Here is a 27,204-nt window from a genome sequence, read left to right on the forward strand (position 1 = left end):
AGGAACTTCAAACTTGGTATGGTGATTGGTCATGACAGCAGATGACCTATTGATTTTGGGGTCAAGGGGTCAAAGGTCAAGGTCACATTGACCTTGTAGGTAAAAACATTTTCCGATCAATTTACTAAAAACGCTTAGGCCTTGGAACTTCAAACTTTGTATGATGATTGGTCGTGACCAGCAGATAACCCCTATTGAGTTTTGGGTCAAGGGGTCAAAGTCACATTGACCTTGTAAGTAAAAACGGTTTCTGATCAATAACTTAAGAACACTTAGGCCTAGGAACTTCAAACTTGGTATGTTGATTTGTCATGACCAGCAGATTACCCCTATTGATTATGGGATCAAGGGGTCAAAGGTCAAGGTCACATTGACATTGTAAGTAAAAACGGTTTCTGATCAATAACTACAGAACGCTTCGACCTAGGAACTTCAAACTTGGCATGGTGATTGGTCATGACCAGCAGATGACCCCTATTGATTTTGGGGTCAAAGGTCAAGGTCACATTGACCTTGTATGTTTAAACGGTTTCCGATCAATAACTAAAGAACCCTTAGGCCTAGGAACTTCAAACTTGGTATGGTGATTGGTCATGACCAGCAGATGACCTATTGATTTTGGGGTCAAGGGGTCAAGGTCACATTGACCTTGTAGGTAAAAACGGCTTCCGATCAATTAACTAAAAACGCTTAGGCCTAGGAACTTCAAACTTTGTATAATGATTGGTCATGACCAGCAGATGACCCCTATTGAGTTTTGGGTCAAGGGGTCAAAGGTTAAGGTCATGACCAGTAGATACTTGATAACCCTTATTAATTGTTTGATCACTGGGTCAGAAGTCATGCATAATAACCTTATCACATGACTAATTGGCTGCTGATAGGGGGCATACATGTTTTACAAACATATCTTGTTTTTATTCCGTTTGTGTTTGTCTCATTGAAGACAAATTTAACCATTACCACCCTCAATATCTTAAATGGACTTGTCCATCATTGAGTCTCTGCAAAACCATTCATCATTTTTAGGGAAATCTTCAAATATGAACTGACTAAATAGCAAACTGTTCAGACCATGATCTTGGTCTGCACTGGGATAAAATCAGCTGCCCATACAGACAAAGGATTAAATGCGGCAATAACGACGGTTATGTTATAATTTCTATTATACAGCCTGGAGTAGCTGTAAAAGGGTTGTCGCTGTAGAGAAAACCATCACAAATCTCCAGTACAGTTTTCTTAAAGGCCCATTATGCCCCAGAAATGCTATCATTTCTATTTCTTAAAAACTTATTATTTATCATTACAGTTTCCAAAAATTATGAAGAATGTATATGTAATGTTAGATGCAGACTTTATTCAATTTATACACCTTTTAATAAAAGATTTTCATCAAAATTGCAGCAATTTTGTTGCTTTCTTGAGATAAGGTTATTTTAAAACAAATTCATTTAAGCTAGATTGTGGTGAAAAAAATTGAATTGGCTTATTCCATAAACTGATTGGTGCATGTGTCCTTAGATACAAAACAATGTCACAAACCCATTTTGAATCAAATCCACAATCCGAAAATTGAGAGACCATATATTTTGAGTTAACTACAGAAAGTTACTTTTATATTCAAATCTCTAAACCATACAGTGGACAGTCAGAATCAATAAAAGTCAAGCCAAATTTTATATACATTTTGTATTTTATCAAATTTGATTTAACAATATTCTGATGAGACTCAGATAAATTCACACCTATTTTAGAGATCACCAAAAAACCTCCATGTACAGAACACCTTTCTCTAAAGATCAACATTTTAGTTCCTTTTTTATCAACAGCAAATCTACCTCCAAACCTGCCATGAGAGACCATCTTGAGTATTTCTTTAAGAACTGGTCTCTTTAGACAAGTAAGACACTGTAATAACAATGGACACTGTAATGAAGACATGTTTGTGTCTACATTTAATTAAGTCATTGCAGATCATCAGAATATTCTCCTCTTCTTTCCTCCTTTATCTGTAACATTACACAGGTATGTGTTGTTAAATTTTGACATTTAGTCCACATTAATTTCCTTGTATTCCCTAAATTAAATTATTCAGTCCACAATGACAGGTAGTTCATTTTTCATGATGTCCATCAACTCACTGCCTAAATCTTCATCCTGAAAATACATGTACAGCTATTTGAAATAAAGCAATAAATAAATCACTTATAAACAAACATTTATAAGATATCATTTATCACATAAATGTGCCGATTGTATGTCTCTGCTCAGAACAATTTGTTCAGGTGACAAGTACAGTAAGTTTTACCTGATGTGACCAGGTGACAAGTACAAGAAGTTTTACCTGATGTGACCAGGTGACAAGTACAGTGAATTTTACCTGATGTGACCAGGTGACAAGTATAGTAAGTTTTACCTGATGTGACCAGGTGACAAGTACAGTAAGTTTTACCTGATGTGACCAGGTAATAAGTACAAGAAGTTTTACCTGATGTGACCAGATGACAAGTACAGTAAGTTTTACCTGAAGTGACCAGGTGACAAGTATAGTAAGTTTTACCTGAAGTGACCAGGTGACAAGTATAGTAAGTTTACCTGAAGTGACCAGGTGACAAGTACAGTAGGTTTTACCTGATGTGACCAGGTAACAAGTACAGTAAGTTTTACCTGATGTGACCAGGTAACAAGTACAGTAAGTTTTACCTGATGTGACCAGGTGACAAGTACAGTAAGTTTACCTGATGTGACCAGGTGACAAGTACAAGAAGTTTTACCTGATGTGACCAGGTGACAAGTACAGTAAGTTTTACCTGATGTGACCAGGTGACAAGTACAGTAATTTTTACCTGATGTGACCAGGTAACAAGTACAGTAGGTTTTACCTGATGTGACAAGGTGACAAGTACAGTAGGTTTTTACCTGATGTAACCAGGTAACAAGTACAGTAATTTTTACCTGATGTGACCAGGTGACAAGTACAGTAAGTTTTACCTGATGTGACCAGGTAACAAGTACAGTAAGTTTAACCTGATGTGACCAGGTAACAAGTACAGTAAGTTTTACCTGATGTGACCAGGTGACAAGTACAGTAAGTTTTACCTGATGTGACCAGGTGACAAGTACAGTAAGTTTTACCTGATGTGACCAGGTGACAAGTACAAGAAGTTTTACCTGATGTGACCAGGTGACAAGTACAGTAAGTTTTACCGGATGTGACCAGGTGACAAGTACAGTAAGTTTTACCTGATGTGACCAGGTGACAAGTACAGTAAGTTTTACCTGATGTGACCAGGTGACAAGTACAGTAAGTTTTACCTGATGTGACCAGGTGACAAGTACAGTAAGTTTTACCTGATGTGACCAGGTGACAAGTACAAGAAGTTTTACCTGATGTGACCAGGTGACAAGTACAGTAAGTTTTACCGGATGTGTGACCAGGTAACAAGTACAGTAAGTTTTACCTGATGTGACCAGGTAACAAAGTACAGTAAGTTTTACCTGATGTGACCAGGTGACAAGTACAGTAAGTTTTACCTGATGTGACCAGGTGACAAGTACAAGAAGTTTTACCTGATGTGACCAGGTGACAAGTACAGTAAGTTTTACCGGATGTGACCAGGTGACAAGTATAGTAAGTTTTACCTGATGTGACAATTTGTTCAGGTGACAAGTACAGTAAGTTTTACCTGATGTGACCAGGTAACAAGTACAGTAAGTTTTACCTGATGTGACCAGGTAACAAGTATAGTAAGTTTTACCTGATGTGACCAGGTGACAAGTACAGTAAGTTTTACCAGATGTGACCAGGTGACAAGTACAGTAAGTTTTACCTGAAGTGACCAGGTGACAAGTATAGTAAGTTTTACCTGAAGTGACCAGGTGACAAGTACAGTAAGTTTTACCTGATGTGACAATTTGTTCAGGTGACAAGTACAGTAAGTTTTACCTGATGTGACCAGGTGACAAGTACACTAAGTTTTACCTGATGTGACCAGGTGACAAGTATAGTAAGTTTTACCTGATGTGACCAGGTAACAAGTACAAGAAGTTTTACCTGATGTGATCAGATGACAAGTACAGTAAGTTTTACCTGAAGTGACCAGGTGACAAGTATAGTAAGTTTTACCTGAAGTGACCAGGTGACAAGTACAGTAAGTTTTTACCTGATGTGACCAGGTAACAAGTACAGTAAGTTTTACCTGATGTGACCAGGTAACAAGTATAGTAAGTTTTACCTGATGTGACCAGGTGACAAGTACAGTAAGTTTTACCTGATGTGACCAGGTAACAAGTATAGTAAATTTTACCTGTTGAGACCAGGTGACAAGTACAGTAAATTTTACCTGATGAGACCAGGTGACAAGTACAGTAAGTTTTACCTGATGTGACCAGGTGACAAGTATAGTAAGTTTACCTGATGTGACCAGGTGACAAGTACAAGAAGTTTTACCTGATGTGACCAGGTGACAAGTACAGTAAGTTTTACCTGAAGTGACCAGGTGACAAGTATAGTAAGTTTTACCTGAAGTGACCAGGTGACAAGTACAGTAAGTTTTACCTGATGTGACCAGGTGACAAGTACAGTAAGTTTTTACCTGATGAGACCAGGTGACAAGTGCAGTAATTTTTACCTGATGTGACCAGGTGACAAGTACAGTAAGTTTTACCTGATGAGACCAGGTGACAAGTGCAGTAATTTTTACCTGATGAGACCAGGTGACAAGTACAGTAAGTTTTACCTGATGTGACCAGGTGACAAGTACAGTTAGGTTTACCTGATGTGACCAGGTGACAAGTGCAGTAATTTTTACCTGATGTGACCAGGTGACAAGTACAAGAAGTTTTACCTGATGTGACCAGGTGACAAGTGCAGTAATTTTTACCTGATGTGACCAGGTGACAAGTACAGTAAGTTTTACCTGATGTGACCAGGTGACAAGTGCAGTAATTTTTACCTGATGAGACCAGGTGACAAGTACAGTAAGTTTTACCTGATGTGACCAGGTGACAAGTACAGTAAGGTTTACCTGATGTGACCAGGTGACAAGTGCAGTAATTTTTACCTGATGAGACCAGGTGACAAGTACAGTAATTTTTACCTGATGTGACCAGGTGACAAGTACAGTAAGGTTTACCTGATGTGACCAGGTGACAAGTACAGTAAGTTTTACCTGATGTGACCAGGTGACAAGTACAGTAAGTTTTACCTGATGTGACCAGGTGACAAGTACAGTAAGTTTTACCTGATGTGACCAGGTGACAAGTACAGTAAGTTTTACCTGATGTGACCAGGTGACAAGTACAGTAAGTTTTACCTGATGTGACCAGGTGACAAGTACAGTAATTTTTACCTGATGTGACCAGGTGACAAGTACAGATTTAGTGTCATCATCTTCACCAGAGACTGTTATCATAACATCCGACACAGACACGGAACCATCAGATGAGTACTGGGAAGGTTGGTCCGGAATTTTCCTGAAAAAAAAAAACGTTTGAAAAAGAATGACATAATGTTGACTTTTCACATCATAATGACTATGATTAACTTATGTGGTGTATATCAAGTTTTTGCTGTTTGAGGAAGTTAGGATGCAAGTCTGCATTGTTTCTGGCAAAGTGGCACTTTCGGTAGAATAACAAACCTAACAGAAGATAACTAGATAGCTCCCTCACATGGTTATTATTAGTGGCTGGCGAGAGACAAGTCAATCAGAGTTGAAACCCCCTTGTGGTGAACATTTCTATGAAGTTTCATTAGAATCCCATCATGCATGGAGGAGATATGCTATGGAAAAAGTTCTGTATTTTATTATCTTTAGTGACATTGACCATGCATAAATTACCATTAATTACATCTTTCACACCAGTAGTTAAGATAATGACCATTTGTGCTTCAATCCCACCAATGAAGCAATTATTTGTTTATTCTTTTAATGAAAGAACAACAAACTAAACATGCAAGTAAACAAGCAAAAATTCAATATTTGACTTAACACGAATGAAAGATCAGTGGAAATTTTATAGTTGTAGAATAATATTTGTATGTTATTTTAGTTTCATTGACTGTAATGTAGAAAAAAAATCAAATAAACTTGAAAATCAAAATCATCTTCATTGCAAGATCCACATCATACCAAAAAGAAAACTAGAAATGTGTCCATAGGACACGGGTGCCCCCACCGCGCCACTGTTCTGTCAATCTTATGACTCTAGGTCAAATATTTTTTGAAAACTAAAAATCTTTTTACTAAGTAAAGGGCAAGAACTTTAAAAATATTGAATAAATCCCCAAGCAAACCCCAAGTTGAAAATTGCAAATTTATACTACTGTAAGTCAAGGGCAATAACTCTAACAAAACTGAAAAAAATCTACATGCAAAGTCCCACGTTCATAGCTTCACAGTGATGTGAATCATTATTCCTGTAATTTAGTGATGTTGATCATTATTCCTGTAAAGTTGGTCGATTCTAACTCAAGCACTCAAGCACTCGGAGAACAAATAACAACATAATGAAACAGTTTTTACTAAGTCAAGGGAAATAACTCTACAAATACTGGATAAATCCACAAGCGAAACCCCCGGAACAAACTAAATATGCTGAGCACTTTTCCCATAAGGTTTAATGACTCTATGTCAAATCCTTTTTGAGTTACATGCGACACAAGTTGAAAATTGCAAACATTTTCTAGGTCAAGGGCAATAACTCTAAAAATACTAAATAAATCCAGACGAAAATACCCAGGTGCACAACTACACATGCTGATCAACATTCCTGTAAAGTTTCATGACTCTAGGTCAAATAGTTTTTGAGTTACATGCGACACAAGCTGAAAATTACAAAATTTTACTAAGTCAAGGGCAATAACTCTAAAAATACTAAAAATATCCAGACGAAAATACACAGGTGCACAACTACACATGCTGATCAACATTCCTGTAAAGTATCATGGCTCTAGGTCAAATACTTTTTGAGTTAGATGCGACACAAGTTGAAAATTGCAAAATTTTACTAAGTCAAGGGCAATAACTCTAAAAATACTAAAAATATCCAGACGAAAATACCCAGGTGCACAACTACACATACTGATCAACATTCCTGTAAAGTTTCATGACTCTAGGTCAAATACTTTTTGAGTTACATGCGACACAAGTTGAAAATTGCAAAATTTTACTAAGTCAAGGGCAATAACTCTAAAAATACTAAAAATATCCAGACGAAATACCCAGGTGCACAACTTCACATGCTGATCAACATTCCTGTAAAGTTTCATGACTCTAGGTCAAATACTTTTTGAGTTTCGTGCGACACAAAAGAGAAGGGACGGAGGGAAGGACGGACGTTCTAACAGCAGAGTAATTATGTGGCTACTGTATTGTTCTCTCTATTGTTCTTTTTAGCCACACAAAAGAAAATAGCCACATAAAAGCATTACGGAATGAATGACATCAAAGAGAAAGAACAGTTACCTATTGTCCCTCTAGCCACATAATTACTCTCCTGTGAGTGCGGATGGATGGACGGACAAGGGTAAATCTAAATGCCCGCCACTAATGTGGGGGCACAACAATTAATAAACCTTCAGATAAACTTTTCATACAAATGTAGAAATCATCACATATATAAATAATCATACTATATCACATAAACTACGTCACAGGAGTGTAATAAAGCCATGTAATAAAAACAATATTAAATTAGTGTAATAACACTTTGACATGACGTCTTTTGCAATATATACAAACAGAACATTAAAGCGCTCTTATGTTAGCGTTACACCGTAGGTGCGTCAATGATAAATGACTCTTTTTATCTGAAAACTGTTGTTATTTTCAATAGAATAGAATGTTAAATTCTTATAGATTTATTGAACTTAACGAATAAAACAATATTATTCAACTTGTTCAATAAATACAGTATTAAACCTACACTCATTCAATATCCGCTATTTATATTTCATTCCTACAAAATGGCAACCAGTATATCTAGACATTTAAATGTAAAACAAAAATGTAAGCTTACTCTTTAGCCAGCATGTAGATTTTCTCTGCTAGTTTCTCTGAAGCCCCATCTTCATCCACATATAATGTAGATGTAAATCTCAAGTTGTGTTCTTTAATACCAAGATCTCGCAGGGCCTGATCCGGATCTATTAACTGCAGTTTCTAGTAAATTAAAACCAAAAACATAAATACAGACAGGATTTTACTACAAACACATCTAGGCATGTCTCATGTAAAATAAAAAAAAATTAAAAAAATATTTCCATCAAAATCATATTCTGACATAAGAAAAAAGAAACCCAGAATAATATTTTCTCAAATATTTGCATTATTAAGTGACACATGATAAAACATAAATATTAACATACATTTCCTCGCATCACAAGTGCACCATGTAAAACTCTTTGTTTCTTCGGATCTGGTGTTTTTAATCCTGCAAATATGATAAAAATAATGTTTACACAAATAACAAAATATTTACTTGATAACTATCCGCCAACTCACACATATTCTACCCTAAATAGTGAACAGTTCCAAAAATCAGTGATGAAAATGGAATAGTCATTTATAATACAGAAATTTAGACTTGATTTTCAAATAAAAGGAAATATATTGCCACTTAATCTTTTTCATGACATAACATAAGTCAGAGGACTTTTTTAGGAATAAAAAGAAATGAAAAGAGTAACTTTTACAGTTGACAATAGGTGATATTTTTATCAAGGGATTGCATGACAAGGATGTCTCATTAAAACAAAACGAAAATGACAAGTACATAGATTTCAGTACAAGAGACTTCAATAATGTGGAGAAATATAATTTGTAAGTACATGTATATACAAAAAAGTAAAACAAATAGGAAACAGTGTGCCTGATAAGATTTAAGAATGTTGGTCAGATAACTAATTTGTAATATTTATAACATCTGTATTATTACCTGTAAAAGATGCTTCTCTTTTCAGCAAACTAAGTGATATATCTACAGGTATGTTATGTTGAGTTTCTATGGTAACTGTTTCACCATTAGCAGGTTTGTAACAATCTATACCTGAAATAGCAATAAAAAATATTTTTCTTTATATACAAGCAATAGTTATTTTATTTATTTTTTTGTTGTTGTCAATTTAACATCACATCAACACAGTTAAGGTCACATGGCAACTTTCTGGTGGAGGAAGACCTTTAGTGACCTTCCATGCACCCAAGTCAGTAGAACCACTGACTTTCCGTAACCCAGCTGGATTGCATCCTCACTTCGATTACAAACCTACAGGGTTGAGGGGCAAATAGTTTAAAGTCAATGACCTTTACCACTAGGCCAAGGACAACCTTTATATAGTGTTTAATATTATTCCCTATGCCCTTAAATTCAAGTGGAGACAATGATTCTACTAATTTGAGAACTCTCAATGTTGAAACAGTTAGCAACAAATTCTTCCCAATACCATCTTTGTTGCTTGCAATCCTAAAATAACAATAACAAGTGATTGTCTGTTACAGGCAACATTTATTAATAAGCTAAAAAGGGGCAAAATACCAAAAATATGGCTTTCAGAATAATGTCCCATTTCTTACAACTTTGTCTTGTCATGATAAACAAGCATTCCAAGTTTCATGTTGGAACCTTTGAACATGTTTGAATAATGAGATACATTAAAGTTTTTGTATGATGAGATGAAGACAACAGAGCAATCATTCCAATCAGATGAACTTAAGTAATGCCCGATAGAACATTTTGTAAATATATATAATGAACAGAAAATTTGTCACATTTTACATCATTTTTTAAGGTCGTTGACTTCAATTCACTTGCCCGTCACCGCTGTGGGTTCATGACAAGGACTTTGGATTCTTTCATGTGAGGAAGCTACCCAGATAGCTTGCGGAACGTCAGTGGTTCTACTCAGGTGCCATTTGTGCCTGAAATAATGCACGGAAAGGCACCTGAGGTCTTCCTCCACCAGTAAAGCTGGTACGTCACCATATGACCTATACTGTGTCGGTGTGACATAAAACCCGATCAAACAAACATACAAACATCATTTTTTTGCATTTTACATCACTTTTTGCATTTTACATTATTTTTTGCAATTAACATTATTTTTCGCAGTTTACATTAATAACTGATATATGTTATATTTTCACACAGAACCAATATGATACACTACAGACATGTCATTCTGTTTATTATACATGTAATTGTGTATAAAAAATAGCCAGGTCATAAACAAATTTAATTTTAAAACAAGAACGTGTTTGTTAAACACAAATGGCCCAGGCTCTGATTCTTGTCAGTAGCAATATTTCAAAAAATGTTTACCCGTTCACTCAGTTATGGACAGAAACATTGCAACACAAGTTATATAGCTTGACAGAGTCATGGCATTTTGTAATTGTGAAATATATAAGTTGCCAAGTCATTGCTATGACTTGTGAAGTGATAAATATTCAACTTTATCAAATATATATAAATGTAAGAAATCTATACTTGGCACCATTGACCTTGACCCACTGACACCTATAGAATATCATGCAAGTTATCTTCCTACCAAATATGAAAAACACCTGTCAATAAATAAAGGCTGTATGGGCAAAAATGTGTAAAATCTATTTTGAGCATTGATGACCTTGACCAAACTGACCCCTAACTTCATCCAAAGGAAGAATACCATGCAAGTTAACTTCCAACCAAATATGAAATAAATCTGTCACTAAATAAAGGCTGTATGGGCAAAAGTGTAAAAATCTATTTTTAGCACTTGTGACCTTGACCCAACTGACCCCTAACTCCATCCAAAGTAAGAATAATATGCAAGTTATCTTCCTACCAAATATGAAATATATCTGTCAATAAATAAAGGCTGTATGGGCAAAAGTGTAATAATAAATTTTTAGCACTAGTGACCTTGACCCAACTGACCACTAACTCCATCAAATTTATGTTCCTATCAATTATAAACGACATCTGTCTGTAGAATATGGTTAATACACCTGTAAAAATGTAAAAATCTATTTTTAACATTGGTGACCTTGACATTGGTGACATTGACCTTGACCCAAATGACCCCTTACTATACCCAAAGAAGAAGGACCTCCCTTGGCATGTTTGTAATAAACATGAAAGACATCAACCAAAAAATAAAGGCTGTATGAGCAAAAATGTTTAAATTTATTTTCTAAACCAGTGACCTTGACCTTGACCCTAGAGACCACTTACTCCACAAAAAATTAGAGGACCATTAAAGGTATCCACCTACCAAATATGCCAGATATCATTAAATAAATCAAGCAATTAAGAGAAATTTACGATAAATCCAACTTGCCGGAATAGGTTAACCAGACAAGGCCCTATTTTCAAAGTGAAAAAAAGGAAATAACTGGGAAATATGGATGACACAGTTATATAACTTGGCACTATCATGTACTTTGTATTGATAAGTAAGTGTGGAAATTATGAAGCCATTAGTATAGATAGAACTTAAGATATTTCCAACTTGAACCATTATTCATTTTCTAAGTGCTGAAAAGGGCAATAACTTGGTAAATATGGAAGCCATAGTTATGTAACTTGACCAGATCATGTACTTTGTATTGATTAGAAAGTGTGTTAACTAAGAAGCCATTGGTACAGGTAGAACTTAAGAAAAACCCAACTTGCCGTTCTAGGTTAACCTTGTACGAACAGACGGACGGACGGTTCAATTACTATATGCCCGGGGGCATAAAAATTGTTTCGCCTATTTAATGTGTGTTTCATTATGATGTCGCTTCCAGTAATTTTATTATGTTATTCACTGATGAAGGCATACAACAGAAACATCAACAATAAATAATTACTGAATGCTCGTGTTTTTGTTGCTTGTTAATGATGTACATTATTCATACAACTACTTGCCAACCAATACATAACTTTTTATTTTTCCAATTTGCATATTTAGAAACCTAACAAAGTGCATATTTTTCAACATAGACCTTAAGCTCGTACCAAATTCTGTTTGAATCTTGTTTTTCAGAAAGTCCATTTTAGCTGCCTCCCCGTGTACCAACATGACATTCTTCGGTTCACACCATGATATAAGCTGCATAATTCCTTTAGCATCAGCATGGGCGCTGAATGACATATACTGTACTGATAACTTTACATCTATCTGAAATCAGGGAAATAAATTATTGTATCATATACTGTTCCACTTTTATGGCTGAATAAAAATTGCACTGCAGGCCCCATATATTTTGATGTCATGTCATTTACGTCACACAAACATAGCATAAGATTCTAAATCTTAGCGTTACATTATAAGTTTGTTAAAGAAAAAGTGATTTTTATTCCCAGTATGTGATAAATAGAATATTTGGTTTATACAGAATTAATTTTAGTTCGATTGTGTAAGAAGCTATAAGCTTATAGACACACTTCTGAATCTGTTCCTGGAACCAAACATTTCTAAACAATGAGAGTAAAGTTTCTTGCTCAAGCAAACAAGGACTTGCCCCTTGCGATCATTAGATTAATAGTCTGACGTTTTAACCACTAGGCCATGTTGCCACATAAACACAATATTATATTTGTGTAGCTTCATTACTAAATTTAACAAACCTGTTATATGTCAATCACTCACTAAGGAGAAGAATTTCATAAGACTTGTTGTCTTTCATTCTAATCCTGTTCTTTTTTTTTTAAAGAATATTTGAATTGCTCTGTGTATATTGTAAATTGTAACATGTATATATATTCTGAGAAATAAAATATGCTTAAACTAAACTAACAAACCTGTTGAATACAAAAATATTATGCTTGCCAAAGATTCACATGAGATAATTTCAGTCAACTAGAATAATAAATTCAGTATTGAACCTACACTCATGCAATATCCTCTTTATATTTTGTCCTAACCCTACTGAAAATTTACAATGCACTTGCCCCGGCATTGAATTTGGAACAGTCTATCGGAAATTTTAGGGATTTCAGTATAAAAACTTACCAACAGTAGAGTATAACTAGGCTCATACTAATGGCATATTCCATTATCAGTACTAAAATTCAGAAGGTTAGTCTTTGATTGCAGATGGCAATTGAAAGATCCCTACTCTGACCTTTCATTTGAATAACAATAGATTTAACCACCCTCATTTACATGTGCTGTTTTGTTAACAAATATGTTGTGGTGAAATTATTATTGCATCCACTAATCTGATGATTAGAATTGTGTAGGTCAGGGATCTATGCATAAGCCTCCATGACAGTATCTTGATTTTCTGGGACAGTCCTGGATGCCCAGGACATGGATGGTATGCAATAATTGAGACATATAATTTTTCTACGGAAAGCAAGAAAAATGTACAAAAATCTTTTTTATGATAAAGTATCTCATAGTGAATATATCTTGTTTGCAGTGAGATATTTTCTATATACCATCAAAATATTTATATAATATAGGTGTTCTCACATGTTGTTTATTTTCCATCTCAAGCCTTTTAACTCCATTCAGAATCTTGTGACCCACAGTGCCTGCTACACAATATCCTGGCATGATCACCTGATACACATAATATACACAATTAATTCATAATTATAAATGTTTTAACAGCTTTCTTTCATTTTGGCATTATAACAACAAAAATACTGTTAAATGCTTTATTTATCCAATTTATTTCAACCAAAGTTTTTTCACCTTTATTATATACATTTGTATATATAACAGGGGCCTATAAAATGCCTCTTCCCAATTGAATCTAACCTTACACCAGCATTTTTACTTCCCAAGTTAGCACTTTCAGCGATAATTCTTCCCAAAAACAAGAGGCTATAGGCTAATACCAATTAAGTGAGAAAAGTAAGTTTCAACTGCTTAAAAATAATTTCAAACCAATGACTCAGTGACAAGTATAAAATTTGAGCCGCGACACGACAAAACCAACATAGTGGGTTTGCGACCAGCATGGATCCAGACCAGCCTGCGCATCCGGGCATTCTGATCAGGATCCATACTGTCCGCTATCAGTTTCTCTACTTGTTATAGAGTTGGTAAGCGAACAGCATGGATCCTGATTAGACTGCGCGGATGCGCAGGCTGGTCTGGATCCATGCTGGTCGCAAACCCATTATGTTGGTTTTGTCGTGTCGCGGCTCAAATGTTTGAGCATGTGGGTACCATACAGAATAATTTGTATGTCTCTTGAGCCTATGCTTTGCAGTTAAGGTGCCTGCTTCTGAAATCAGGGAGAATATGGGTTCCAGCACTACTGGGGTCACAACCATGTTTCCTCATATGACACTTAAACTATTAAGATCGTGGAAGCATGACATGAGAACGGTTCAATTAAGCATCAAGTTGTCATCACAGTCGAGCTCACGATTCCTGCACTGAGAAAGAGACACTGTAATCACAGAGCCACCTTTGCCAACTTTCGGGAAAATCCCTTTGAAATGACTTTTTGAATATGTTACAGGGTGAGAAAAATATGCAGCCTGACCCGGACTTGAACCCAGGACACATGGAATACCGCATTGCAGCTTTAACAACTGAGCTATTTGACCACTTACACACTATTTTCTTGAAATAGTGAACAGTTTTGAACTGTGACATATAAAATAAAATACATTATTCATAATCAACCAAGATATCTAGGTAATTTTCAGTACATAAATTTCTTATTTATTAAACAAAATGCAAATCAATCACTGCTTTACAAGTAAAACTAGAAAAAAGAATAATATGGTCTACATTACTTACCATATTTTGCTCGTGCGGTGCCCATTTTTTAAAGACCTGTAGTGATAGACCAGCATGCAACATTCCCGGGGTCGCAAACACCACCATCGGTCCCGGATTCTCGATATACGCCCGATCAAATGGTTTGATATGTTTAAATTCAAACATGTTTCTCTGTACAAATGTGTTTTTGATTTTTTGACTGGTCCATGATATAAATAGTTTGTAGTAATGATTTGCCTGAAATATACATCAGGAATATTTCTTGATTCAATCACAAATTTCGCAATATACTCATATCATGATTTTACACTTGTGTGTTATGAATATAACATATTGTAAGTTAATGCATTTTAATCATTTATTCAGAAGATTTTCTTTTTATTTCCAGCACATGACCTATTAGTAGGACAGAATGATCAACTATTCTCAGAGCTGTTAGTACAGTAAGAGCCTGGATAATGTAGAATTTTCAAAAAGGGCAATTATTCTGTCAAAAGCCATGTAAGGTATGTGCCTTGAACAGCAACCTTTTATTATGCTCTCAAATAAGTGTGTGAAATTTCAACCCATTCCCGCCAGTAGTTTTGGAGATACCAACTTGCCCGCAAAAACTTAACCAAAGTATGACGCCCATGCTAAGGTGTGTACATTAGCTCTCTCTACTCTTTGAACAGTCTAGCTTATAATCAGCTTATACAGGCAGCCTGGAAAGAAATGTGAAAGGTTTAAAAAATAACTTATTTCTGAGACATGTCACATTCAGTGTTTTCTTGTTACCTTTTCAGTCAGTCCGAGACTGAAGTATATCGGTATATTGAGATTCATTCTCTCCCAGTAACTTTCTAATAATATACATAACTCTTGTGCTCTACCCAAGGCAAACACTGGTATCAAGACCTGAAATGTAAAATCATCAATTATCAGCAATTCCCCATTTATCTAAACAGTTTTTAAAACTAATATTATTTATTTTACTCCCGTTAAATGATAACAATAAAGTCAATAACAGTGTAGAGTCAAGACTGAAAGCATGTATATGCAAGTATGTAAGCCTGACAGCACAAACATAAAAGCCAGACAGCAACACCATGAAAGTCTGACAGCACAGACAGAGGTCTGACGGCACAGACACAAAAGTCTGACAGGACAGACACAAAAGTCTGACAGGACAGACAGAAGTCTGACAGCACAGACACAAAAGGCTGACAGCACAGACACAAAAGTCTGACAACACAAACACAGACAGAGGTCTGACAGCACAGACACAAAAGGCTGACAACACAGACACAAAAGTCTGACAGCACAGACACAAAAGTCTGACAGGACAGACACAAAAGTCTGACAGGACAGACACAAAAGTCTGACAGGACAGACACAAAAGTCTGACAGCACAGACAGAGGTCTGATGGCACAGACACAAAAGGCTGACAGCACAGACACAAACGTCTGACAGCAGACACAAAAGTCTGACAACACAAACACAGACAGAGGTCTGACAGCACAGACACAAAAGGCTGACAACACAGACACAAAAGTCTGACAACACAGACACAAAAGTCTGACAGGACAGACACAAAAGTCTGACAGCACAGACAGAGTCTGACAGCACAGACACAAAAGGCTGACAGCACAGACAGAGGTCTGACAGCACAGACACAAAAGGCTGACAGCACAGACACAAAAGTCTGACAACAGACACAAAAGTCTGACAACACAAACACAGACAGAGGTCTGACAGGACAGACACAAAAGGCTGACAACACAGACACAAAAGTCTGACAGCACAGACAGAGGTCTGACAGGACAGACACAAAAGTCTGACAGGACAGACACAAAAGTCTGACAGCACAGACAGAGGTCTGACAGCACAGACACAAAAGGCTGACAGCACAGACACAAAAGTCTGACAGCAGACACAAAAGTCTGACAACACAAACACAGACAGAGGTCTGACAGCACAGACACAAAAGGCTGACAGCACAGACACAAAAGTCTGACAGCAGACACAAAAGTCTGACCGCACAGACACAAAAGGCTGACAACACAGACACAAAAGTCTGACAGCACAGACACAAAAGTCTGACAGCACAAACATGTAAGCTGCCTTGGCTCAATACTGGTAACACACATGTCATTATGGCAGTTGGCATTACAAACAGAAGGCATACTTAATTACTTTAAAACAGATGACATATTTCGCATAATATAATATATACCTTTGTACACATATTGTAAATTAAACATACAAACATCAAAACTTACAATTTATGAGACGGAAATTTCTATAAAAAATAATGTTAAATTTAGCATTTAGCATGGAATGATCAAGCTTGCAATAATAACCTTTCCACCTTTCTCAACACAGTCGTGTACTTTCTTGAGAAAGTCCCTTTCCCTGCATCTTTTGGACTCTCGTATTGTAGTGGCGTATGTAGATTCTGTAATAAGCAGATCTGGGCGGCATTTATCTATCCAGGCAGCCCCTAAATGTCTGTCAGGAGTCATATTATAATCACCCTATAGATGAATAAATGAAATAAACTTTGTTTCTTAATAAAAACTTCAGTATAAGATAAACATAAAAAGAGAAATACAATAAGATGGCTTTCACACAATTTTATTTGCTTTAGGCACCATGTGTCCGCATGTAAGATAAAGAAATTTGAGTGGACTGGTGGACTGGTGGCCTAGCGGATAAGGTGTGTGACTACCCAACATTGGTCACAACTATGTATCCTTCTTTCATATGACACAAGCACTGGTTAATCCCAAAAAGCATAATTGACAGGGATTAATAAATATAAATAGCAACACATAATCAAGATAAAAAACTTGTTTAACCTAACTAGTGAAATTGAATTGTAATTGAAACAAAACCTTGTTTACACCAAGGCTTGAAGCAAGTCTTTAGTACCAGAAATTAATTTTCCTTAGTATTTCATTACTCACAAAAAAGGAAAAGAAATCCGTAACTCAAATACACTGCAGCTACGTACTTCTAATTCTAAGAAAGTTTCAATTTTTTTATAGAAAAATTTATGTATCTGAACCAAAAAAAATCTAATCATTAAACATAACTGCACTTAACTTTTTTTTTTCATCTCATCAAAAGTCTAGGTCAATCCAACTGGGAAAATTTTAAAGGTGTAAAAATGCGATTAATTTTGAAAAAAAACTTGTGAAACTTTTAATATTTATTAACTCAAACTTGTGCAATTTTTTGTTATAATTAACATCATTTTGGTAAAAATCAGCAAATTTTAGCCTTTGAATATGGGTTCCTAAAACCAAACCAGTCTTAAAACGAAGAATACAAGACTAATAACACTTACAGTATAGACTAAAGACTGTTGTCCAACTCGTACATGAAACATGGCGGCACCCAGTACATGACCAGCATAGTACGCCTTGATTTCTAGTTCATCATCCACCTGAAATCAAATAACATATTACATAAAAATCAAGCCATTTACTTTAAAGTGGATTGGTCTAAAATAAGCACATTTTTCATAAGTATTTTATCAAATATCTCTTGATCAAAAAGTTAATGTTGGAAGAGTAATATGTTTTTTAGTCTGATGATTAATACAATATTTGTATATTTTGACCTCTTTTTAGTAATTTACTAATATTGTTAGCACTGTTTGCAACGTGTATATCAAACTCTTTGTTTACTTCTTATATTTTACTTTTAAATAAATTTTCATTTAGTTTTGTTTAAACTTTAAGTCTATAGTTTATTTCCCCTTTTTGTTCATTCTATATTATATAACAAAAATGCTTCTTACTAGTCCTATAAAATTCATAAAATAAGACAGGTACACATATTATTACTTTCATTTAGCAATTTTCTTGTAGGGCAGATAATAATTTTTTTTTTTTTAAAGATTTACCTGTATAACTTCATGCAGATTGACCGCTTTAACTTTCTTCATGCATGACTTGATCATTTCTGAGGTGAAAAAGTTTGTCTCCCCTTTCCGATCCACGGTGATCTTGCGGAAATCTTCCTATTAAATCATAAGAAATACCAATGCATCATTCATTTGATATTTAGATCTCAAGCTTCCAGGAACATGATTTTCTTATCTATATTCATAATATATTGCAGCAAGATAATAATAGCATGATGATTATAGCTTACATGATGTTTTCTGTTCTGGATACACCTTACAATGAAAAACTAATACTAATACACTAACACTATACTTCACTACACTAACACTATACTTCACTACACTAACACTATACTTCACTACACTAACACTATACTTCACAACACTAACACTATACACTACACTACACTACACTCACTACACTACACCTTACTACACTAACACTATTTTTCACTACACTAACACTATACTTCACTACATTAACACTTTACTTCACTACACTTACACTATACTTCACTACACTACATTTCTCAACACAAAACCTATATTTCATAACACAACCCTACATTTTAATACACTACACCAACATTTCATCATGTACACTAAATTTCACAACTCTACACTTCACTACACCACACTACATTTCAATATACTACTAACACTACTCTACACTACACTACATTTCACTACATGTACACTACACTTATATAATGTATAACAATATTTCTTGACTAACCAGTAATATTGGACATATAGCTTTAGTTGGATGTGTCATGTAGATAGGACCGTCATAACCCACCATCTCTGACATGTACGGTAATGCTCCACAATGATCAAGATGAAAGTGACTGAAACACATACAAAACTTTCATTGTTATCCTTGTAACAAAAGTAAGAAAGCCAAATGATATATCACTGATACATGTATAATCTTCAAGATGACAATCAATTGTAAACAATTCAAATTCTAATAATTTCATATACTACATGAATTCACTTAATTTCATGGTCAATAACTTTCATGGTTTTGTCACAAAGAATACTTTTATTGGTACTTAATTTTGTGAATTTTGTGAATTTTTTTTTTTTTTTTTTTTTTTTTTTTTTTCAAAAGGTTAAATCGAGGGTTCAAAGGTAAAAGGTAATAACTGCCATTTCAAGATTTCGAGAAAAACGCAAAAAACATATTTTTTTCATACAACTTTATTTTCCGTAATATTGTTATAACAATTTTGATTCTCCCATATTTGTTGACTACATTAGATCATATTTTGTTAAGTTTACATTGCTTGGTGCTGATAAAACACTGTAATTATAGTTTGTTTTAAAGTTCTAAGATCAAAATAATATCATTTTACAGAAGTAAAAGGTAATAAATGTACTTAGATCCTGTCAAGACTACAAGTTTGAGCAGTAAAAGGTAATAACTGCACTTACGACCTTTTACTTCTGAAGGTTTAGCAATAAAACTTAGAGATAAACTGTGGTAAAAGGTTATAAGTGCAGTTATAGCCTTGTTCCTCTGAAAAATTTAGATGTTGCAGTAATTGTTACTGTTGCAAATTTATCAATTATGTCCTTACTTTGAAGAACCTTACGTAATGTAATTAACACAATGCACATTAATACTCGTACACAAAATTAACACTTTTCATTCATAGAAATATGAAATATGTACCTGCTCAATATTTAGATTCTACAGAAATAAATTAATAACTAAAAAGTTTACGAAAATACGCACTTAAATCTAAGTTTACAAATTTCATTTATTTTGAATGTTCTCTGGTATATAATCGAACTGAAGTCAAACAGACCCCAGACATCAGCAATTAAGGATATTAGTGACCCATATCATAGTTAAGTAAATAAAGACTACTGTTTCATGTCACAAAATGTGAATGTTTGTCATTAATTATTCTATGACCTCCACTCATCTTCTTCACTCTCACTAACAGAAGGCACTGAAAGTTTGTCTTTTATAGATTTGCTGCATGGCAATGACTCATAGTATGATTCGCACTCCTTCGGAATTGTTCCAGAGGCAACAAGTGACATCAAATCAGCTTTTGCAGCAGATATTGGAAGCTTCTCTGTATAAGCCTTTCGTGGAGCCTTAAGAGACTTTTCTTTGCTTCTGTTCTTCTTCTGCATTAACCTAACTGCCTTGAACTCACTAACCACAAAACCATAATACTGTATTTTTGTCTTTATCTATCTCCAGTCATTACGTCATTTGATAACGTCACATGTTTAGCAGCAAAACAAAACTACATATAGATGTTTTTTTATCGGGGAAAAAGAAGAATGAAACCATTTAATTATTCTAAAAACATTATTAAAAGCAGGATAAAACAAATACATGGTTGGTGTCGGGCTGGAAAAGGTTTATCCGGTTCACTGCGAAAGTGAATTTGGCTTGCTAAAGCTCGCCAAGATACACTTTCTAGCTCACCGGATAAGCCCTATCCATCCCTAAATCAACCATGTATTGTATATATATTCAGCCAATTAATACGTTCACCATCAACATCGATTTTCATTAAGCAAAAGTTTTGTTCTTTGTACAACTTGTAATCTAGTATGTCATTGTATTTTATTAGAACGACAATATATGGTTGCTTCCGGCGTTGGTAGGATATAACTGTTTCCCACTGCGATGGAACATGAACTATTGTAAGGCTTTTTGCATGATTGATAGATGCATGTATGGAATTTGCATTCCATTAATGAATGGCCAATTTCAAGAAATGTGTGGTTTTACCATTGATGTGTGGTATATCTTGGACACAGTGAACTAAGCAACTTGCAACAAACTGATTGCAATTCTGTCCTCCACATGCATTACTATATAATGTCACTTCTTCAATACCAGATGTCTTACTTGCAACAGAGGTTACATACAAGTACACAAAAGTTCCTACTTTGCACGAGCCTGGTTTCCCCTCCAACAGATAACAAGTCCCGTTACCATTTCCCAGTTCATAGAATGACAAATTGCAACAACACAGTTTTCTTTTGTAACGAAGATCACCAATTAAACTGAGTGGTGTTTTCAAAATATGCAGACACAGAAAACTTTGGATCTTTCTTTGTGCGTTTTTTATCGGCTGATTTTTTCATTCTAGCACTGTTTTTTTCTTTTTGGTCACTTGGTGTACTTGATATTTTGCTTTTGTTACCTCATCTAGTCTATCTTCTATTCTCAAAGTGTCATACAGATTGCAGAGTGGACATTGATCTTTCTTAGGACGGAAGAAAAAAGTTATATTCTGTACTAAAATGATTCTGTACACAGCCTCTGAAACACACTTTCTATTTTGTCCTTTGCATTTTTCTACATTCAGTGAGTATATTCGTTTTATATTTAAATCTTGCGTTAGATACTTTCTGTTGGGGTCTTCGTATGTAGTGTGATTCAACAGTCGGAAAGCTTTCGTTGTGTTTCTTTACAAATGATCTGTGATATTCCGTGGTTTTATTTCCAGGCACAGCTTTCCCTCTCTTGTCATTTCCAACATTTAACCCTGCCACTTTGTGCTTAACTGCGTTTGCAACTGTTTTGGAACCGCATCGATAGTTTTTAGTAAAAAATTCTGGAAACAAAGTGATCCCTCGGAAGCATTAATCACAACAAAATTACATAAAAATTGCAGACTCGGTTTGATTGAGTCTGTACATGAGAGATAATGAATAAGTGCAACATCCCTCACGCCCTCTTTTCTACCTGTGTGAAAAACAATTCGAAATAGTTCTTTGTTTTGTTCTCTGTTTAGATACATTCCCTTGTTCTTTATTGGCAACATGGAAACAAATGAATTGCCTCTGACTTATGTAATCAACCATTTACCAGTATGTACTGAATATTTTCTGTCTTTCATATTCGGTTATATTCTCGCTGCATTTAATTCTAAAAGATAAATTTCCTGGAAAAAGAGATAACAGATAGTGCCTGTGAACTGTATGAATGCAGCATTCTGTCAGGAGAAAAAGGTGATAAAATCAGTTATAACCTTTTTCCACTACAGATTCTTCACAACATGTGGAGCAACAAGTAAACAACAGGTAATAAGTACACTTAGAACCTTTTACCCCTAAATAATTTGTAGAAAAGAAGTTATTACAAAATACTTTTTGATTCTTTGCCCTTATAAGGATTGAATACTTATATAATATTTTCGTCAGACATAAAGGACAATAAGTACATTATAAAAAACATAAAAAGTCAATTTCGGCAAAAGTGGCAGTTATAACCTTTTACCTTTGAACCCTCGAAATGTAATAGTGATGCAAAATATCTTACAGTAGAGAAAATGAAATTTCTTTGGATCTTAAATTTGTGGATTAACCTATCCATAAAAATCACGAAAATAAATGCCCCACAAATAAAAATAATTTTGCGGTATATTATATTTACAATGGGACAACCAACCAGGTGTATGTGCCACTATTTTGTCATGCTGATTGTGGAAGGGTATTTATGGTCCAAAGTAAACTGTGTATTAAATTAGAGAAATATAAGCCAACTTATGTTAAATTTTATCATTCCTTTAGTATTTGAATGGTATAAACAGGATGTTATGAAAAGTTATTAATACAATGTTTTAAAGGCCCATTATACTCTAGAAATGTGTTAACAATATCTACCTGATAATTATACAGTCTAAATGTTCTGTCAATCTCCCTTCTCGTGTAATAAAAGTGAAGTCTGGAAAACGCCTCTGTAAAAAGTAATGTATAATTAGTGATTCAACATATTTCATTTAATAAGTCCTGCAGACACTGTAAGGAAGTTCCCACATTTTTGGGGTATTTCAAACATGCAGGGTCTTCCTCTCACTTTGGGAACATGACCCGACCCACATAATTGAGAATTTTATAATATTTATGACAAATTGGGAAAAACTGACAACATATTCTATACATAAAAACACAATGAAATCAAATATTTGGTTAATCAAACCCCTTTTATATTGCACTGGCATAAGCACATATTACAATTTGGAATGCAAGATAAAAAAAATTTCTATGGCACAGTGCAGTTAAATCACGTAAATGTAACAAAATGACAATAATTTTATTTATTTATTTTTTTTTTTTGTTCCTTGAATTGGGAATTTCTTCTTAAAATAAGGAAAATAAATAATTTTTTGACATTGGGATTACAGTGATTGTCCTGCTTATACAAAAGGCCTCTTCCAAATTGAAATTTTCTTTAAAATCATGCAGTTTTCCCAAAAATCTGAACTTAAACCTGCTTTTTTTCTTCCTTAAATTAGCAATTTTAGCAATAATTTTTCCCAAAGTCAAAAGGCTTAGGCCTTTATCCAATTAAGTAAGAAAAATCACTAGATCATGACGCAATAATCCACTCATAAATTGGGCCAGAAAAAAAACATGCATGCACAACACTTAAGTAGAACTACTGAACTTCCACAACCTACCTGGATACCTGCTTGTATAAATAAAAAGTTACCAGCACCAACAGTAATATAAGGGGCAAGTTTAGTTATAAATGCCAAAGACCTAATGATTCAGCAGCACTTCTGAATTCAGTAAAATTTAAAAATGAAACAACTAATATACATTATTTACTTTATTTGAGACAAATTCTAAAATGTTATTATCTATAAGCTTACACAGTATTCCTTCATTATAAAAACTTACATCATCGTTAAAGCCCATGTGCATCCCACAATCCAGCATAATGTTCTTCCCTCCAATTGTGACCAAAATACAACTTCTACCAACATCTACAACATACACAAAAACCTATTTTACATCCCTTGGCTTCATATGATTGACAGGAGGTCTTGTCAGAGATAAAAATCATCATCAACAAGAGCAAAACATGTTATGTTAACGCTCATCCGTAAAAAATATACGTTAAAAAAGGGGGCATAACTCTAATAATATAGCTTTCAGAATGATTCCCCTAGTCAATCTACTGTGCCTTGTCATGATGATGATAAATTTCATGTAATACCTTTTAAATTGTTTGAGTAAAATGGGCTACATAAAAGTTTTTGCATGACTACGATGCAGCAGCAATCAAAATAGTTCCCCTTATACTTCAAAGCAGAAAACTAAACAAAGCTAAAAATGAATTTTTACTTAACTTCATTTTAAAAAAAAAAATTGCCAATAAACTCTGGAATTTTATTAAATATAAGTTTTGATAATGATCTTAATTATCTCTGAAAATTGACATGTAACTCAATTATAGCTTATGAATTAATGACTATATGAGTATACATTTGTAGTTCAAAACTTAGCTTTATATATTGATGAATATGCCAAAATAACCAGCTCACCTTGTCCTGCACCTGAAAAAAACAACACACACATAATTATCAACTATAAACTGACAAACATATGTAAGAAATAGAATCATAATTTATGGGGAAAAAAATATACAAAATAACTCCTAATATGTTGATCAGTACTATTTAGTTTTCATCATTTAGCTTTTTTGCATTACCACTTCTGATATTCATTTTCTGAAATTAACATACAATAAGCAATCTCTTTCAACATTTATATGTCATATTACCATTACATTTATATGTCATATTACGCCATTATATGATACCAAAATAATGATTACAAAAGTAAATTTCTTGTCCAAGCAATAAGAGTATAGTTCTTGGCATTGCATTGTAAATAGCTTGTACATGGTGTAGTCCAACTAATTAGACTTATTAAAGAGACATTGAGATAATTTTGGACAGGCGTCTTCCAATGGTTAAAAAAAAAAATGGGTCAAACTAGTCACGCCAAATTAATTAGGTATAGCATTAATTAGTCCTGGCTCAGCAAGGACAATGTAAACAAAAACCCAGGATCATTCTGATGATTACTTGGATAGTTGCACTACGCTTTGACAATATCTCCCCGCTGAGCCAGAACATTAATAACTCTAAATCTAGCTTTGGCACATCACAATATTTTTACTCACAGATGATTGCTTGAACATTAATCTAGCTTTGGCACATCACAATATTTTTACTCACAGATGATTGCTTGAACATTAACATTACTGAGTTTAGATCTTTACAAGTTTTGATGGTAAATGGGATTTTCTTTGCAATCCATGAGTATATGTAAATTGTATCCAGTGTTGCATCTAGGCTGTGTGATTGCACATTTCGCACATAATTTTTGCAGATTTCACATTTTAATGAAGTCAATGCTCGCCAAATTGCGCATCAGACAATCCAGTTAATATGCAAGAGCACAGTACTGATGGTTAGATCTGCACACTTTACTAGTATTCGTCAATATTTAATAGTCGTCAATATTTAATTTTTTTGTTTCTGTTGTTGAGCAGACAATTACTGTCAAAAAATGCATAAACTAATATACATTTGTCACGGTTCGGAACTGTTCACTATTTCGGTAGAAGATGTGTAAGCGGCCGGATAGCTCAGTCGGTAGAGGGTTGTAATAAAAAGCGAAATGGACTCCATTTCGCGAAATGAACTTACCGCCTACGAAATGGACATTTGTTTGTTTAACCGTGATGAGTAATATTATTTTTATTAATTTATGTTTAACATATGACATAAAACTACAGATTGAGCCAATTAAATTATTACTATTTTCCTATTTTATAGTCATATTTCTGAAAATATTCTGGCCTCTACGAAATGGATTTTTCGGCCACGAAATGGAGTTTTCGCTTACGGAATGGACATTTACTTTACAAATTATGGTGTAACTGACATGTCACAAAGGGTATCTTTTCTATTCACTTACGTTTAATCTGGGACAACAAATATTTTTTTTCCCAGGTTAAACATATGATATAAAACAGAATCTCTATATTTGAAAGACATTGTATAATACACTGTTCATATAACTATGTGGCATTATTATACGATTGTTTTCTTAAATAATGAAAAAAATATTACCAAAATTATTTAAATAGTAATTTTATGTCATATATCACTTGTTCGTTATTAAAAATGATATTAAATAGTACACTTAAACCAAAATTTAAGAAACATTTAATGTCCATTTCGTAGTCGAAAAGTTCATTTCGCGAAATGGAGTCCATTTCGCATTCTATTAATACCGGTCAGTAGAGTAGCGGTACGGTATTCTAAAGTCGCGGGTTCGCGTCCGGTCAGGCTGCACATTTTTCTCACCCTATGACGCATTATTCTCACCCTGTGATGCATTAACTGTAAGGTAAATGCATGTGCCCCATATTTTTTTCAAATCCCCCACATTTTTCAGTTAAGTGGGGTACAATCCCCAATAATTTTAAATTCAAGATGCAACACTGGTATCAAAACAAGACTAGTTCTATCATATGATCATCACAAATTGGTAAGGTATCAGTTGACAGACAACATTTTACTTAAAAGGTTCAAAATTATTCTTTAAAAAGACAAACCTAAAGGTGTAATCGTAATCTCTGCCATTGTTTTCGCGTTTTTATAGCATTAAACCTTATTTTTTGTTGAAAGGTTTCTCTTGTTTATGGAAGCTGACATGTTGCAATTCTGCACTGAATAATTTGTACTTTCGGTTCTGAAAAATATTACTATTTCCAATTCTTATGTGATACGATTTTTTGAGTTAAGA

At 34.4% G+C, this 27,204-nt stretch overlaps 1 protein-coding gene across 1 annotated transcript; it reads right to left on the reverse strand.

The window, feature by feature from the left end:
- Positions 1 to 1,710: 1,710 nt before the first annotated feature.
- Positions 1,711 to 27,150, reverse strand: LOC132743019 (integrator complex subunit 11-like). Its single transcript, XM_060731526.1, has 17 exons — positions 27,014 to 27,150; positions 24,927 to 24,938; positions 24,280 to 24,365; positions 23,260 to 23,333; positions 19,352 to 19,463; positions 18,613 to 18,729; positions 18,052 to 18,150; positions 17,063 to 17,236; positions 15,497 to 15,616; positions 14,738 to 14,956; positions 13,451 to 13,540; positions 11,989 to 12,151; positions 8,941 to 9,051; positions 8,372 to 8,436; positions 8,023 to 8,165; positions 5,352 to 5,475; positions 1,711 to 2,157 (listed from the first exon to the last, which is right to left on the reverse strand). The coding sequence occupies exons 1-17, from the start codon at positions 27,039 to 27,041 to the stop codon at positions 2,092 to 2,094; spliced, it is 1,803 nt and encodes a 600-aa protein (XP_060587509.1). The 5' UTR covers positions 27,042 to 27,150; the 3' UTR covers positions 1,711 to 2,091.
- Between the last annotated feature and the right edge of the window lie 54 nt (positions 27,151 to 27,204).

The sequence above is a fragment of the Ruditapes philippinarum genome, unplaced genomic scaffold (assembly GCF_026571515.1).
Source record: "Ruditapes philippinarum isolate M1 unplaced genomic scaffold, ASM2657151v2 ctg2664_1_1_1_1, whole genome shotgun sequence".
Taxonomy (NCBI): Eukaryota; Metazoa; Mollusca; class Bivalvia; order Venerida; family Veneridae; genus Ruditapes; species Ruditapes philippinarum.

Bases quoted from the DNA above. Each gene is read 5' to 3' on its own strand.
- LOC132743019 (XM_060731526.1), bottom strand. From the start codon at position 27,041: ATGGCAGAGATTACGATTACACCTTTAG. The intron at 18,151-18,612 runs GTAAATCTTTAA...ATTTGATTTCAG, and splicing joins ATCTGCATGAAGTTATACAG to GTGGATGATGAACTAGAAAT. The intron at 5,476-8,022 runs GTAAGCTTACAT...TTTTTTTTTCAG, and splicing joins ATCTACATGCTGGCTAAAGA to GAAAATTCCGGACCAACCTT.